The sequence below is a fragment of the Gigantopelta aegis genome, chromosome 1 (assembly GCF_016097555.1).
Source record: "Gigantopelta aegis isolate Gae_Host chromosome 1, Gae_host_genome, whole genome shotgun sequence".
NCBI lineage: Eukaryota > Metazoa > Mollusca > Gastropoda > Neomphalida > Peltospiridae > Gigantopelta > Gigantopelta aegis.
The window spans coordinates 36,189,203-36,208,196 of NC_054699.1; the positions used below are offsets into that span (position 1 = coordinate 36,189,203).

Genomic DNA, 18,994 nt, shown 5'->3' on the forward strand with positions numbered 1-18,994 from the left:
AAGCTCGCTACAAGCACCTCACCAGAGGAGACAGACTGTTCGTCAACAGCCATTTACTCACCTTCCAACCACTACATAGTGGCGAGGGTGAGTACTCACTCCATCTGACCACCACCAGTGATGGAGTGGGTTTGGTCTGTCTTACCAAGCGGTGGAATGGTTCTCACAACCTTTCTACAAGAACTTTCGCCTCCAGGTAAGGGCTTAGTCAGACGTTAAACGTTTTGGCTGTTTATTATTTAATTGTTGGGGGTAAATAGTCCCGACACACTTTATTTTTGGCTGCCCATCTAAATTGCTCTAATCACCTTGAAACTTGTTCGGACGAGCACTCTAATTTTATGTTTGGACTTTCAACCTTATTTTGTCAGACATGATAGGGTGAATCAGCTTTCTCATTTTGGCCTTAGGTCTCTGACTTAACTACTAAATCTTTATTCGAAATTCCGCCCACTTTAAACTTACCACCACCACCTCACCCCATTACTGGCCCGGGCTTAGCCATTGGCGATGGCAGAGTTTAAGCCCGTGACAGGCGTGTTGGAAACCTGCGTGGTATATGAGCACGTAAAACGAGTTTCAAGTCAAGTCAAATACTCGTGGCTACGTACAGAACTGGACCCTTGGGTTAGGGTTGCACAACGGTGGCTCCATTCAGAATGTATGCAAAGTATCAATCGAAATGTTATCGCAAGTTTTGAATAAAGAATATGGAAATTGTTTGACAAACAGCTAAAAACAAAGTTCTAAAAACTGTTCAGACAAATGCAAATCTAGAATTCTGAATAAATGTATATGTATGTGGGTTTGCATTTAATGTTATTGGTAGAACAGTAAAGACTTTTTTTGTAGAAAAATATTATTCAAAATTATTATTCAACGAACATCTGCCAGTGTTCAACACGGACATCACCATTACAGAGATTCTATAGAAAACAAAATTCTCACAGTTTGAAAACTAGACGGACATTTGTAATAATGTTAAAAGGAGGTGCTGTCGGTTTTCTCCCTGTAGCGTGTGTATTAGTGAATTTCAGACTAGTGCTACTGATTCAGACTGGTGCTACTAATTCAGACTGGTGCTACCAATTCAGACTGGTGTAAATGATTCAGACTGATGCTACTTTTTCAGACTGATCATGATGTTACTAATTCAGACTGGTTTTAATGATACTGTCAGGTATTCTATTCGTAATGACATCACTATGTCTCCTTTATTTTGGTTAAATATGCTTAACATGTACCATGCTCAAATAGTGTTGTATTAGTCCTTATTTAGTTGCAATAATACATCTTATGTGTACAACAAATCTAATTAAATGTCAAATTAAAAAAAACTAATTCTTCCAACTGTGGAAGGGCTTCCATATTTTATCCTTTTATTTTGCACACAGACCTTTTCCAAATTTTTGGATCCATCCCTGTAAACAGTTAATATTAAAAACCAAATGATGTTGGTTGTGTTACCATTAGACTAACATTCGAGGTTCTGAAAACATTATTATCTGGACGTGTCAGAAATGTTCAACACAATGTCTGAATTTCACAAACTCATAAGAGTGATGATGATGATGATGATGATGATGATGTCAGAAACATACTGATCCACATTCCACACATTTCATTACCATTTTATATGATGATAAAAATGGATGAATGAATGAATGTTTAATGACAATGTTGTTGTTGTTGTTAGAAACAGTCAACACAATCCAATTAATGTCTAAATTTCATATACCCAGAAACGTGTATACACTTCGTTATACAGCAGGACTTCTCAGGACTTTGTAAAGACACTTTTCATGACCTTCTTTACAATGGTCGACATAACTGATGACCTCGTCTTGTCATTTCACACAGGAAGACATCATCCAACACTTGTCACTTTCCACGACACACAATGTCACGACTTTCCATGACACACAATGTCATTACTTTCCACGACGCACAATGTCTCAACTTTCCAGGACACACAATGTCACGACTTTCCAGGACACACAATGTCACGACTTTCCATGATGCACAATGTCTCGACTTTCCATGATGCACAATGTCACGACTTTCCATGATGCACAATGTCTCGACTTTCCAGGACACACAATGTCACGACTTTCCATGATGCACAATGTCTCGACTTTCCAGGACACACAATGTCATGACTTTCCAGGACACACAATGTCACGACTTTCCATGATGCACAATGTCTCGACTTTCCATGATGCACAATGTCTCGACTTTCCATGATGCACAATGTCACGACTTTCCACGTCTCAAAATGTCATGACTTTCCAGGCCTGGAATATGACATCTGCAAATTCCTGGATTTTCCAGGATTTCAATGACCCATATGAACTAAGTTAATGATGTTGTTGTTGCTGTTGTAGTTTACTGTCATGTCCAGATTGATGGTGCTGAGTTGTTGTTGTTAATGACATTGTTGTTGTTGTTTACTGTCATTGTCCAGACTGATGGTGCTGTTGTTGTTGTTGATTCTGGGAAGACTGCTGATTGGATGAGTCAGAAGCCGAGGGGCCCTCGGAAGGAGGTCTGAAAACAGATGAGGAAATGTACTAAAGGACAGGAATGTATATTTAACAACATGTTTAATCCAGGTGTTAAATCAGCAGCGACCACTAAGGTGGGATTATTGACATTTGGTCTAGTAAAGAAAACGTAATGTCAAGTATACTGGGTTTGTAAGTGTGACACTTTGTGTATAAACTTAAAGGTTTGTTTTGTTTAATGACATCACTAGAGCATATTTTTCCATTAGTAGCAAGAGAAATTTTATATGCACTTTCGCACAGACAAAAGCACATACCATGGTCTTTGACCAGTTGTGGTAAACTGGATGGAATGAGACAAAAAACAATCAGTTAAAATGGATCCACCGAGGTGGTTCGATCCTGCAATGCAAGCACCTCAGGTTAGCACTCAACCGACTGAGCTAACTCCCACCCCCTTTGTGTATACTGGTAAAGAACATGAGAATGGAATGTCCATCTACCAACACCCTGGAGCTGTGACTGACACATGTATTAGTGCCAGAGAAGAAAGGTAAGATTAAAGACACCTCAACACATTTTCAACTACAGCTACATGTATTTGGTTTGTAACACAATGTTAATTTCGGAGAGAGAGATAGAGAGAGAGAGAGAGAGAGAGAGAGAGAGAGAGAGAGAGAGAGAGAGAGACACACACACACACACACAGACAGACACAAGTGAGACACGTAGAGCGACGGAGATACAGAGGGAGAGGGTGGTAGGAATGGAGGGGGAACTCGCTACAACACCATAGGCTACTCCTACCAATAAAAACACTAAAAAGGCCACGGATCTGTTATATACACCACCACCCACGAGATGACTCCTCTGCCAACTGAGCCTAGTCCCCCTCCTTTGTCACAGAAGAAAGTGAAAGTGAAAGTTTGTTTTCTTTATTGACACCACTAGAGCACATTGAGTTATTAATCATCGGCTATTGGATGTCAAACATTTGGTAATTTCGACATATAGTCTTAGAGAGAAAACCCGCTACATTTTTCCATTAGTAACGAGGGATCTTTTATATGCACCATCTCACAGAAAGGATAGCACATACCACGTTCTTTGATGTACCAGTTGTGCTGCACTGGCTGGAATGAGAAATAGTTGTCACAGATGGAAGACAAACAGCAGCTATCTGCTCAACGGTTTGTGTACCTTGATGGATTAAGTTTCGCTTTTGGCATCTTTGCTAGCACTTGCTGGATTTCTTTCTTCTCATCGTATGATTTCCACATCTCGTACAGAGCTAAAATCTGTCGGGTGATTTCCAATATCTAAAACACCATGAGAAGACATTAAATGCACATACACTCTCACTAGAAATGATAAAAAAAATTGTTTACAATTGTAGAATTTTTTTTACCAAACAAGGATTCAGTTCATATTAAATAATAGAGCAATTATGGTAGCTTATTTCATATTATTACCCATATAGGCTGAGTGATCGAGGACTATATTTTTTTCGATAACTGCACAGTGTTCCGATTGCTTTTGGAGTCACTGACTGGCTAACTTAATAAAGATCTAATTTGATGAGGTTTATACAAAATACAAGTCGACTCGTCTTTTAATTGAACCAAAGACGTTGTCGGTCTGACTTTCACAGGCAGTTCTGGTTTTGCTGAACCTATTAAAGTTTTAATATTATTATTTTAATAAAGATTTCAAGATATATGAAAAACAATAAAGATGTTTGTAAAGTGATCCCCTAATGTCGGATACATTTATTGTTATTTCCATCTTCATCAAATGAATCGATCGCTGTGATAAAATATTATCACCAGCTGATAAAAAGTAGTTTAGTTTTTGTAATGGAGGTGTATATATTTATTTGGCACCCAAGAAAAACAACTTTAATGATAAACACTACCACTTCTGTTGTTTTTACAAGCAGTGATATCCCCCAAAATGAAGTTTATAATAGTTTATAAAGAATTGCTGAATAAACAGAATGACAGAAATTACAGAAAGTAACAATCTTCAGTTACAACCAATTATATCTGCAATTGAGGACAAAATATCAGATGATAGTTAGTGGAAACAAAAGACAGAATGACCATTCTGATCACATGATAAATTTGGCGCCAAATAAGTGGGGGGTTTTCAATCGGAGATTGCCGAATCCATAAAAAATATAATGTTTTCATTGCTCAAATAAAATATAACTTTTATTGTGTGTATTAAACATACAAATGGATACAGGTATGGGACAAAACAGAGGCTGTTAAAAATACTGTTAAACTACATTACGGTAACTGTCATACATTTTTCGTCTGTTGCTTTTTCGTACACACAACACAGCTTGTTTCCTTTGATGTCCATGTGCAGACTGATCGTTGTTTTTTTATTTATGTGTGGAGAGAAGTGTGCATTTGGAAATATCAGAGATAGGTGCTTTAAAATATAGTAGGGTGCGGGAACTAAAGGAGGGTGGCAGAACGTGAAAGGAGGGCTGCAAAATGCAATAGCAGGGCGGGCCGCCCCGCTTAAATGGAGCAGCAAGAACACTGCAGTCATGTTTTCATAGATCTGTCAAACTAAAAAAAATTAATATGTTTTATAATACGAACATTTACCTCTTTTTTTTAAATATTTGTTTACATAAATGATATATTTTAACAAACAACAAAATCTACATGATATGATAAAATCTACAAAAACATTGTCTGCTAAAATGAAAACAATGACTTCGTTCCTATCAGCAATACACATACAAAGGTTTACAACATTAATTCACTGGGGACAAATCATCCGTAATTCCTGTAAGCTCGTTCAGGGGTGCAGAAATAACATGTCTGCTCGACAAATGCGAGTAAAAGTTCTGATGGACAAGTTTTAAAATGCAACTTCCAGTCTGACGAGCAATCCATCTTTTTTTGACTGACAGTAATTTTTATTATGTTGTTTATTTGCATTGAATCCACGACTCCCCATCAGCCATGCCAAAGTCCAAACCATTCAAATTTAACAGTTGAGAATGATGATGAAAGACACAACAATACATGAACTACATTGACAATAGATGATTTTGGAGTTAAGTACTGCTCAAGCGATGAAGAAATGTGAAAAACTTTGTTCTTTACCTGAATATTTTAAAAATAACAAAATGTCTCAATCAAGTTGTGGTAGATTTTTTTGTGTGTGATCATGCGTGACCATGAAGGCATTTACCAAATAAATAATAGTTAAAATAAACAAGACAACAAGATGTCGCTTTAAAGACAGGTTGCTATTGCATTGAAAACCACAGAATTTTATACATGAAATGTTATGCTGATATCAACCAAAGTTATGAACTAAGAATACTATTAACACTAAACTATAAAAAATATGAAAACATGTAGTTAACTAGTGATGTCAATTACAAGTATCACAGTTAAAAATCAATATTTATTTAAACAACCAAAAGACTAGGCAATCGCCCATTATCCATTGAGTGTTCTCAGTGACTGACTAACAATACCAAGACTAGACAATCCCCCATTATCTCAACATGCTCTCAATGAACCGTTAAAGTAACTATCTATCCCAGATTTAATAAATAAGGAAGTGCAATTATTGAGTTGGATCCCAAGATCTTACTTTAAAGTAAATTTAATTGGATAACCTATTAATTTTGAAGCACCAGAAAGGAAGTTAAAGGCAATTGCCTATTTACCTCACAGTGTTGTCCAGAATTCCTCCCAAAATATTCAGTAAAACAATATAGTTATAAACTTAAGCTCGAACAGCTGATTGCTGTCAAAATTTGGATCTGTTTACAACTGACGTAACAGTTCTATTTATACCCCAACATTGACGTCACTGGTCGTTTTTTTAATCGATCTCTAGTATGACTTTAAATATAATCTCAAGAAAAACACAATATGGTTTAACAATAAACAACGGATACACAAATCAACAAATATCCGAGTATGTATTCCTAATATCAATGTTATTTATAATGCATAACATTAATTAAAACAATAACATCGTTTTTGCAGGTTGAGTGATAACACCACAGTTCCAGTCTATTAACCAACAGTGCATTACAGCAAACCAGAAGTAGTTTACCTCATGTATTTTCGCTCGCAAAGCAAACAATATTAGCAAAAAATACTTATGTTTTTTATGAAATAACTCCAATATTAATATTCAATTAATATTTATTTACTGAACAATAATCACAAATAATTTAATCACAGACATTGGTCCCTCCATCTACACGTTAATTATTTCAAATCATGGAAGAAATAAAAAAGGTAAATATGTCAAGTTTAAACATAGCTGACCACTGTAAAACATTGGAATTTAATTTTAAAGGAGCATGCTCACGGAAACAATCAATTTTGCAACACAAGTTCTGGCGGATTAGTATAAATTCTGGTGGGCTAGTAAATTTTAGTTGGTTCTGGTCCGGCAGGTTAATGAAATATTTTCCATTTTTGCATACCTGTCATTAATTATTTGGAAAATAAATTAAGGTACTTCATAAAAATTGCAGTTTGCAATAAATTATTTTACGCCATAATTACTGAAAAAACCTCATTCAGCAAATGTTTGTATGTTTAATTAGCCTTTATTTGGTTGTATTACATGTGCTTGAAACAAACTGGTCTTGGCTACACATTAAACGTTTTATATATGAATTGTCTGTAATTTTCTGTGAATTTTGTTATGTATTCAGTCACAGATTGTATAAAATAGTGTAGTTTAGAGAAGCGATTTTATATTAAATTTGTTACTGTTATACATGTACATGATACATTGATAAATCCACAAAAAATCTAGAGGGGTCCCGGAAATTCTTCAAATCCTAGGTTAAAATGCGAGGAAACGCAATGTTCCATGAGAGGAAACTCAATGTTCCATGAGAGGAAAACTGCTGATCTGAGAAGAATTCCCACCCCTGATGAATGAATAAATGTTTAAGGACCCCCCAGCACAAAACTACTGATCGGCTACTGGGTGTCACAAAAGGTAAGTCTATGAGAATGAAGTAAATGGAATAACAGTGGGACGTTTGTAATTATAAATGCATACCTTGTCCATATCAACACAGAGCTCAGCAAACCACTGTTTTATGTCTTTCTGCTTTATAACACAGGCCATGTGCAAACACGCTGAAACAGTAAACAATAGTAACTCATAACAACCAGGTTACGCACCAAACATTTCTCAAAATAGACATCGCTAAATCAGTTGTGATGCTTTATAAAACATGTTAACAAAAAGGTTTAAAGTTTGTTTAATGACCACATTCAGTTATTAATCAGCTATTGAATGTCAAACATTTGGTATTTTTTACATTATAGTCTTAAACAGAAAACCTGCTACATTTTTCCATTAGTAGCAAGGGATCTTTTATATGCACCATCCTACAGACAGGATAGCACATACCACAGCCTATGTTACACCAATTGTGGTGCAATGGCTGGAACGAGAAATAGACCAATGGGCCCACCAACGGGAATCAATCCTAGACGGACTGCGCATCAGACGAGCGTTGTACCACTGGGCTATGCCTCGCCCCTTTCTAAAAGAAGACATTCCTAAATGAGCTGTGATGCTTTATAAACCTGTTCACAAAAGGGCAGATGTAGGTCTTGTTTTAGGCGGGATGTGCAACTTTTTAAAAAGAGCACCTAGAGTATTCTAAAGTACATTAGAATGTGTCATATACAACATGGCCACTCGAACCGGATGGGGGTGGGGGTACCTAGGGCAGGCATTACCTTCCCACTTGAGGCCCAGAGCATTAAGTCCTTTTTGTCCTAATATATAAACTTCGTAGCTTCAGCCAAGAGGAATGTACACACAGCGTACATTTCAAGTCTAGTCATGCCTCTGCTTTTAAATCTTGATGCTTTCCATACAAAGTGAGACTAGAAGCTGCACAAGGATCATTCACCTCAATCCTGGACACAGCTCAGACAGACAAACTGCATGCCCCGAACAATATGTCTGGACATTTATTTCATATATAATCAGTTTACAGCATCAAAATGCAGATTAATGTGTGATATATAATTAGTTTACATCATCAAACTGCAGATTAATGTGTGATATATAATTAGTTTACATCATCAAACTGCAGATTAATGTGTGATATATAATCAGTTTACATCATCAAACTGCAGATTAATGTGTGATATATAATTAGTTCAAGTCATCAAACTGCAGATTAATGTGTGATATATAATTAGTTCAAGTCATCAAACTGCAGATTAATGTGTGATATATAATTAGTTAACATCATCAAACTGCAGATTAATGTGCGATATATAATTAGTTAACATCATCAAACTGCAGATTAATGTGCGATATATAATTAGTTAACATCATCAAACTGCAGATTAATGTGCGATATATAATTAGTTAACATCATCAAACTGCAGATTAATGTGCGATATATAATTAGTTAACATCATCAAACTGCAGATTAATGTGTGATATATAATTAGTTTACATCATCAAACTGCAGATTAATGTGTGATATATAATTAGTTAACATCATCAAACTGCAGATTAACATTTAACACACAGACCTAGAGCGATGAGGAATGGTGGATACATCAAGGGGACATCTGTACGAAGACTGTCATTCACAATTCTCCTGCAAATAAATTAAAATAAAATATGTTACTTGGTTTGTTTTGTTTAACAACATCACTAGAGAACAATGATTTGTTAATCATCAGCTATTGTATGTCAAACATTTGGTAATTTTGACATTAGTCTTAGAGAAGAAACCTGCTAAATTTCTCCATTAGTAGCTAGTGATGTTTTATATGCATTTTCCCACAGATAGGACAGCATCTCCCACAACCTTTGAAATAACAGTCATGATGCACTGGCTGGGACAGGAAAAACCCCATTCTAATTTAATCTGCATATGACACAAAAACCAGCATTAATGTGTCGGAACTTTCAGGTTATTTACATATTAAATGAGACTTCGCTGTTTAGCTGCAAATACTTACCGTGAATGCTGTTTTGAAATGTTTGAGTGACGACGACAGGAATTCAAAAGTAAATAACTAAGTACATGTATGTGGAAATTATGAATTTTTGCAATGTACTGATATAACGACACTACTAGAGCACAGTGATTTATTAATCAATGGCTATTGGATGTCAAACATTAGGTAATTTAGACATATAGTCTTAGAGACGAAACCCACTACATTTTTCCATTATTAGCCAGGGATCTTTCATATGCACTATCCCACAGACAGAACAGCACATACACAGCCTTTGATATACCAGCCATAGTGTACTGGCTAGAACAAGAAATAGCTTATTTGTAAGCAAACAAATAAATTAAACCCAAATTAATTAACAAATATATTTTGTTTAAGTTTTATGGAAAATGTTAATATTGCAATGAATGAAAATGAACGAATGAATGTTTAACGACACCCCAGCACAAAAAATACACTGAATATTGCAATGTGTCACTAACCAGGCAAAGGGGAGTAAGTCTGTTTCAGCGTTGAGGTCGGCACAGTATTGCATCAGAGGTCGGTAAGCATGGTATAGAATCAGACAACAGTCCTGAAACAAGGCACATATTATATAACTAATTGGGTTGGGTATTATGAAAATTGTCGTATCATGATACGGTATATCATGATAAGGGATCCCTTTTTTGTGATATGTATCTTTAAGTTAATATATTAATAACATCAGCTTCAACACTATCATAAAGAAGGCTTCACAAAAAGAAATAAAATGCATGATACAAGCTAAGATTATTTACAATTGTACATGTACAGTAGGACACTCAGTGTTGTGACTAGTTTACACGTACAGTAGGTCACTCAGTGTTGTGACTAGTTTACACGTACAGTAGGACACTCAGTGTTGTGACTAGTTTACACGTACAGTAGGTCACTCAGTGTTGTGACTAGTTTACACGTACAGTAGGACACTCAGTGTTGTGACTAGTTTACACGTACAGTAGGTCACTCAGTGTTGTGACTAGTTTACACGTACAGTAGGACGCTCAGTGTTGACTAGTTTACACGTACAGTAGGACGCTCAGTGTTGTGACTAGTTTACAAGTACAGTAGGTCACTCAGTGTTGTGACTAGTTTACACGTACAGTAGGACACTCAGTGTTGTGACTAGTTTACACGTACAGTACAGTAGGACACTCAGTGTTGTGACTAGTTTACACGTACAGTAGGACACTCAGTGTTGTGACTAGTTTACACGTACAGTAGGACACTCAGTGTTGTGACTAGTTTACACGTACAGTAGGTCACTCAGTGTTGTGACTAGTTTACACGTACAGTAGGACACTCAGTGTTGTGACTAGTTTACACGTACAGTAGGTCACTCAGTGTTGTGACTAGTTTACACGTACAGTAGGACACTCAGTGTTGTGACTAGTTTAATAATGTCAGTCCGTTTCTCTTAGCAAGAATGTTTAGCACCATGTGCCATGATATGGTTAGACCACAATGCTAGTGAGAGATTGCTAAACTCCGATCAAAAGCCATGACAAGGATATTTCAGACTAACAATGGACAGCTATGAAAAATTCTGGAGTGTATCATATGTATTACTTGCATTTTGAATGACAATATATGGGTATACTGATACCACATGCATCACTAATAAATCAACTACATTATGTTCTCTGGTACTGAATCAGTGTACATGTATCTGTCTTTGTATCAGTTTAGTTTTAAGTATTGCCAAGAAAAAGAATATTTGATTGACAACACATTACATTTCCAACAGCTATTACTATTAGAAAAGAAAAGGAAGGTTGGTTTAAAGACATTTCAGCTAGTAACTCCTGACAAACTGTCCTCCACAACACACAATCATCAGCTAGTAACTCCTGACAAACTGTCCTCCACAACACACAATCATCAGCTAGTAACTCTTGACAAACTGTCCTCCACAACACACAATCATCAGCTAGTAACTCCTGACAAACTGTCCTCCACAACACACAATCATCAGCTAGTAACTCCTGACAAACTGTTCTCCACAACACACAATCATCAGCTAGTAACTCCTGACAAACTGTCCTCCACAACACACAATCATCAGCTAGTAACTCCTGACAAACTGTCCTCCACAACACACAATCATCAGCTAGTAACTCCTGACAAACTGTCCTCCACAACACACAATCATCAGCTAGTAACTCCTGACAAACTGTCCTCCACAACACACAATCATCAGCTAGTAACTCCTGACAAACTGTTCTCCACAACACACAATCATCAGCTAGTAACTCCTGACAAAGTGTCCTCCACAACACACAATCATCAGCTAGTAACTCCTGACAAACTGTCCTCCACAACACACAATCATCAGCTAGTAACTCCTGACAAAGTGTCCTCCACAACACACAATCATCAGCTAGTAACTCCTGACAAAGTGTCCTCCACAACACACAATCATCGGCTATTGGATGTCAAACATTTGGTAATTCTAACACATAGTCATCAGAGAAAACACGCTACATCTTTCCATTAGCAGCATGGGATCTTTCATATGCACTTTCCCACAGACAGGAAAGCACATACCATGGCCTTTGGCCAGTTATGGTACACTGGTTGAGACGAGAAAAAACCCAATCATTTGAATGGATCCTCCAAGGTGGTTCAATCCTGCGACACAAGCACCTCAGGTGAGCGGTAAACCGACCGAGTTGTTGTAATTAAACCTGATAATCATACCATCATCTCCAGTAAGTAGAATTCACACTCAAGGACATTCTGGATTCTGTAGGGATATTCCTGTGGAAATGCATAAGCAAACTTGTTCTTCACTGCAAAAACAAACATAAGTAAATCTTGGTTAATGGGCATGGCTGAACTTAGTGTTTATACTGTTCAGTAAATATCAATGCAATACCGTTACTTAGTACAGTTTGAAGAGAATTAGCTAACTGAGTGTATTTTAATAAAAAGGAATCTTTGTATGTTTTAATATTGTCAAAGATGGAAAGACAGGACAGCTGTTGAGTTTATCAGGAGGTCACCATGTGTGAACACAAACTGACAACTGCACTTCATTCTCAACAAAATACTTCAACAAATGGGATGTCATTTAAGAGGGGCGGGATATAGCCCAGTGGTAAAGCATTCGCTTGATGCACAATCAGGATTGATCCATGTCGGTTCGCTCATTGGGAAAATTCTGGTTGCAGCCGGAGAGCCACAATTGGTATATCAATGGCTGTGGTATGTGCTATTCTGTCTGTGGGATAAAGCATATAAAATATACATACATGTAGCTACAAATGGGAAAATGTTGCAGGTTTCCTCTCTAAGAACATGTCAAAATTACCAAATGTTTGACATCAATGTGCTCTTGTGGTGTCGTTAAACAAAACAAACTTTAACTTCTTTAACATTTACTTGTCATGACAATTTGATCTCAATTAATATGCATCCTTGTCATAGATTAATTGGACATAGGCACAAAAATCAAGTTAAAATGAATTAAGGAGACACCCTGAAAATGGAGTAAACCCTCAAAACTGTATTAAATAGCTGGAATTGGACACCCTGAAAATGGAGTAAACCCTCAAAACTGTATTAAATAGCTGGAACTGAACACCCTGAAAATGGAGTAAACCCTGAAAACTGTATTAAATAGCTGGAACTGAACACCCTGAAAATAGAGTAAACCCCTCAATACTGTATTAAATAGCTGGAACTGGACACCCTGAAAATAGAGTAAACCCCTCAATACTGTATTAAATAGCTGGAACTGGACACCCTGAAAATAGAGTAAACCCCTCAATACTGTATTAAATAGCTGGAACTGGACACCCTGAAAATGGAGTAAACCCTCAAAACTGTATTAAATAGCTGGAACTGGACACCCTGAAAATAGAGTAAACCCCTCAAAACTGTATTAAATAGCTGGAACTGGACACCCTGAAAATGGAGTAAACCCTCAAAACTGTATTAAATAGCTGGAACTGGACACCCTGAAAATAGAGTAAACCCCTCAATACTGTATTAAATAGCTGGAACTGGACACCCTGAAAATGGAGTAAACCCTCAAAACTGTATTAAATAGCTGGAACTGGACACCCTGAAAATGGAGTAAACCCTGAAAACTGTATTAAATAGCTGGAACTGAACACCCTGAAAATAGAGTAAACCCCTCAATACTGTATTAAATAGCTGGAACTGGACACCCTGAAAATAGAGTAAACCCCTCAATACTGTATTAAATAGCTGGAACTGGACACCCTGAAAATAGAGTAAACCCCTCAATACTGTATTAAATAGCTGGAACTGGACACCCTGAAAATGGAGTAAACCCTCAAAACTGTATTAAATAGCTGGAACTGGACACCCTGAAAATAGAGTAAACCCCTCAAAACTGTATTAAATAGCTGGAACTGGACACCCTGAAAATAGAGTAAACCCCTCAATACTGTATTAAATAGCTGGAACTGGACACCCTGAAAATAGAGTAAACCCCTCAATACTGTATTAAATAGCTGGAACTGGACACCCTGAAAATGGAGTAAACCCTCAAAACTGTATTAAATAGCTTGAACTGAACACCCTGAAAATAGAGTAAACCCCTCAATACTGTATTAAATAGCTGGAACTGGACACCCTGAAAATGGAGTAAACCCTCAAAACTGTATTAAATAGCTGGAACTGGACACCCTGAAAATAGAGTAAACCCCTCAAAACTGTATTAAATAGCTGGAACTGGACACACTGTTACTGTCACTGGTTATTAATTTGTTCCAGGAAATTGCAAGTAGGGATGGGACAATTATTCTATGTTAGCATTGTTACCGAAAACCACAAATTAGGAAACGGAGCACAGAACTGTGGTTCATTTTGATTTTTTTTTAAATGGTACATGTACAAACATTTCCGCACTTTGCTGGTAATCCAAATGACCCATAAAGTATTTCGGCCAATCACGGCATTCGATTCCCTTAAATCTGACATGTTTGCATGGGCAAAAGGTGCCATTCCGATCCTGCACAGAACCTGCAAATTTTTAGCTGGGACTGTAAAAATTGTATTGTATATTATGTGCATGTACTTGTGCTTGCTTATCTTCTTTTTTTTTAATCGGTGATACCTTTTTATGTAACTTATGTGGAGTTAAATAATATTATATATTATAATATTATGTATACATATATACTTCTTATTAAAGATTTGACATAAATAATAATAATCATTACAGAAATATGTCTTGACATATATCTTTCTTTTAGACTTCTATAATGACACTCATATATTATGTACTCCAGAATTCACCTAGACAACTGAATTTAAAAAAAAAAACATATGGGAGAGACTATCCCCGTACCCACTAGCATTCTCATCCCCAAATTATTTTGCCAACCCTCTGAACTCAAATCCTGGGGAACACATATGATTATATTATTCTCACTAACATTCCATTACAATAAATACAACCTCACCTACATTCTGACATGTTGTGATTAACCTGGAATTAGATATAACTCCAAATTCCTGAAAAAGACAAGAAAAAAAGGCTACTTATTTAAGCAAAAATATGTAATAAAACAATCTTCTTAACAACAGATAAGGTACTGGGCTCGAACGTGTATTGTTCAGTATATTTACTACAAAACACGGATGTGACAATATACACTGTCATGTATTGTTCAGTATATTTACTACAAAACACAGATGTGACATTATAAACACTGTCATGTATTGTACAGTCTATTTACTACAAAACACGGATGTGACATTATATACACTGTCATGCATTGTACAGTCTATTTACTACAAAACACAGATGTGACATTATATACACTGTCATGCATTGTACAGTCTATTTACTACAAAACACAGATGTGACATTATATACAGTCATGTATTGTACAGTATATTTACTACAAAACACGGATGTGACATTATATACACTGTCATGTATTGTACAGTCTATTTACTACAAAACACAGATGTGACATTATACACAGTCGTGTATTGTTCAGTATATTTACTACAAAACATGTGACATTATAAACACTGTCATGTATTGTACAGTCTATTTACTACAAAACACAGATGTGACATTATACACAGTCATGTATTGTTCAGTATATTTACTACAAAACACGGATGTGACATTATAAACACTGTCATGTATTGTACAGTCTATTTACTACAAAACACGGATGTGACATTATAAACACTGTCATGTATTGTTCAGTCTATTTACTACAAAACACGGATGTGACATTATAAACACTGTCATGTATTGTACAGTCTATTTACTACAAAACACAGATGTGACATTATACACAGTCATGTATTGTTCAGTATATTTACTACAAAACACGGATGTGACATTATAAACACTGTCATGTATTGTACAGTCTATTTACTACAAAACACGGATGTGACATTATAAACACTGTCATGTATTGTTCAGTCTATTTACTACAAAACACGGATGTGACAATATAAACACTGTCATGTATTGTTCAGTCTATTTACTACAAAACACGGATGTGACATTATAAACACTGTCATGTATTGTACAGTCTATTTACTACAAAACACAGATGTGACATTATACACAGTTGTGTATTGTTCAGTATATTTACTACAAAACACGGATGTGACATTATAAACACTGTCATGTATTGTACAGTCTATTTACTACAAAACACGGATGTGACATTATACACAGTCATGTATTGTTCAGTATATTTACTACAAAACACGGATGTGACATTATAAACACTGTCATGTATTGTTCAGTATATTTACTACAAAACACGGATGTGACATTATATACACTGTCATGTATTGTACAGTCTACTTACTACAAAACACGGATGTGACATTATAAACACTGTCATGTATTGTTCAGTCTATTTACTACAAAACACGGATGTGACATTATATACACTGTCATGTATTGTTCAGTCTATTTACTACAAAACACGGATGTGACATTATAAACACTGTCATGTATTGTACAGTCTACTTACTACAAAACACGGATGTGACATTATATACACCGTCATGTATTGTACAGTCTATTTACTACAAAACACGGATGCATGGTTCATTCAGGCAAGGACCCATAAAATTTAAGCACTTTTCAAGGACTTTTCAAGGACCTACCTTATGTTTTCAAGGACCATAAATACAAACCTTAACCAGCCTTTTCGAACAATGTTTTTTAATAGAAAATGTATGTTTATGTAGACAGTACTTACCATTTGCAGATAATGTCATCAAGTTTAACATGTTTAGCATTGTAAGCTTCACAAATGTCCTTTCTAGTTGGCAAGAATTTAAAGTTTAGGCTTAATCATGTTAATCTTTGTTTTTTCTGTATTTTTCGTGCGATTTGAGTGCGCTCTTGCCCATGTTAATATTCTTGCGACAACAGGAACACACGGTCTTTGACACGTCCTTACTCTCTCTGATCCACGCATATTTTCGACACCACGTTTTGTTAATAAAAACACTTTCCACTAGGCATGTTTAAATTTGAACATGTGCTTGCAAAAACTTCAAAATCTAAGTGATTCCGTGTCGTCTCGCCTGACTATTGTTTGCAGTTCTCAAAACGAGGCTATTACGATCGTCAATAATCGGTAAATCTCGGCTGAGGCATTCGGAACATAGTATTTGTCCCGGAATGGGCCGAGTACATTCGGGTTGCGGAACGTCGCGAGTGCTGGAATGAAAATGCGAACACGGAAATAAAAATGCTAAATTTCTTTCGAAATTGTTCCGTAATTTCTGGTTAAAATGACGCGCTAGTGGCACTGACATGAAATTCAAGCACTTTTCAAGCACTTTTGCACTTTTCAAGGACTTTTCCCCCAAAAAGTGAAAATAAGCACTTTTCATTTCAAACTCCTAAATTCAAGCACTTTTCAAGACCGTGTGAACCATGGGATGTGACATTATATACACCGTCTTGTATTGTACAGTCTATTTACTACAAAACACAGATGTGACATTATATACTGTCATGTATTATACAGTATGTTTACTACAAAACACGGATGTGACAATATAAACACTGTCATGTATTGTACAGTATATTTACTACAAAACACAGATGTGACATTATATACTGTCATGTATTATACAGTATGTTTACTACAAAACACGGATATGACAATATAAACACTGTCATGTATTGTACAGTATATTTACTACAAAACACAGATGTGACATTATATACACTGTCATGTATTATACAGTCTATTTACTACAAAACACGGATGTGACGTTATATAATGTCATGTATTATACAGTCTATTTACTACAAAACACGGATGTGACATTATATACACTGTCATGTATTGTACAGTCTATTTACTACAAAACACGGATGTGACATTATATACACTGGCATGTATTGTACAGTCTATTTACTACAAAACACAGATGTGACATTATATACACTGTCATGTATTATACAGTCTATTTACTACAAAACACGGATGTGACGTTATATAATGTCATGTATTATACACAGTCTATTTACTACAAAACACGGATGTGACATTATATACACTGTCATGTATTGTACAGTCTATTTACTACAAAACACGGATGTGACATTATATACTGTCATGTATCGTACAGTCTATTTACTACAAAACACAGCTGTGACATTATATACTGTCATGTATCGTACAGTCTATTTACTACAAAACACGGATGTGACATTATATACACTGTCATGTATCGTACAGTCTATTTACTACAAAACACGGATGTGACATTATATACACTGTCATGTATTCTACAAAACACAGCTGTGACATTATATACTGTCATGTATCGTACAGTCTATTTACTACAAAACACGGATGTGACATTATATACACTGTCGTGTATCGTACAGTCTATTTACTACAAAACACGGATGTGACATTATATACACTGTCGTGTATCGTACAGTCTATTTACTACAAAACACGGATGTGACATTATATACACTGTCGTGTATCGTACAGTCTATTTACTACAAAACACGGATGTGACATTATATACACTGTCGTGTATCGTACAGTCTATTTACTACAAAACACGGATGTGACATTATATACACAGTCTTGTATCGTACAGTCTATTTACTACAAAACACGGATGTGACATTATATACACTGTCCTGTATCGTACAGTCTATTTACTACAAAACACGGATGTGACATTATATACACTGTCGTGTATCGTACAGTATATTTACTACAAAACACGGATGTGACATTATAAACACTGTCGTGTATCGTACAGTATATTTACTACAAAACACGGATGTGACATTATAAACACTGTCGTGTATCGTACAGTCTATTTACTACAAAACACGGATGTGACATTATAAACACTGTCGTGTATCGTACAGTCTATTTACTACAAAACACGGATGTGACATTATATACACTGTCATGTATCGTACAGTCTAGTTACTACAAAACACGGATGTGACAATAT

General features: G+C 35.9%; 1 protein-coding gene across 1 annotated transcript in view; it reads right to left on the reverse strand.

Annotated features, from left to right (window-relative positions):
• Positions 1-1,351: 1,351 nt before the first annotated feature.
• The window catches only part of LOC121374357 (cyclin-C-like), a 28,221-nt gene continuing 10,578 nt past the window's right edge, over positions 1,352-18,994 (reverse strand). The window contains exons 5-11 of the mRNA XM_041501461.1: positions 14,971-15,022; positions 12,233-12,324; positions 9,994-10,085; positions 9,077-9,144; positions 7,572-7,651; positions 3,705-3,823; positions 1,352-2,547 (exon numbers count right to left, since the gene is read on the reverse strand). Of these exons, the coding sequence (XP_041357395.1) occupies positions 2,454-2,547; positions 3,705-3,823; positions 7,572-7,651; positions 9,077-9,144; positions 9,994-10,085; positions 12,233-12,324; positions 14,971-15,022 (597 nt within the window). The 3' untranslated portion in view covers positions 1,352-2,453. The remainder of the gene's footprint in view (positions 2,548-3,704; positions 3,824-7,571; positions 7,652-9,076; positions 9,145-9,993; positions 10,086-12,232; positions 12,325-14,970; positions 15,023-18,994) is intronic.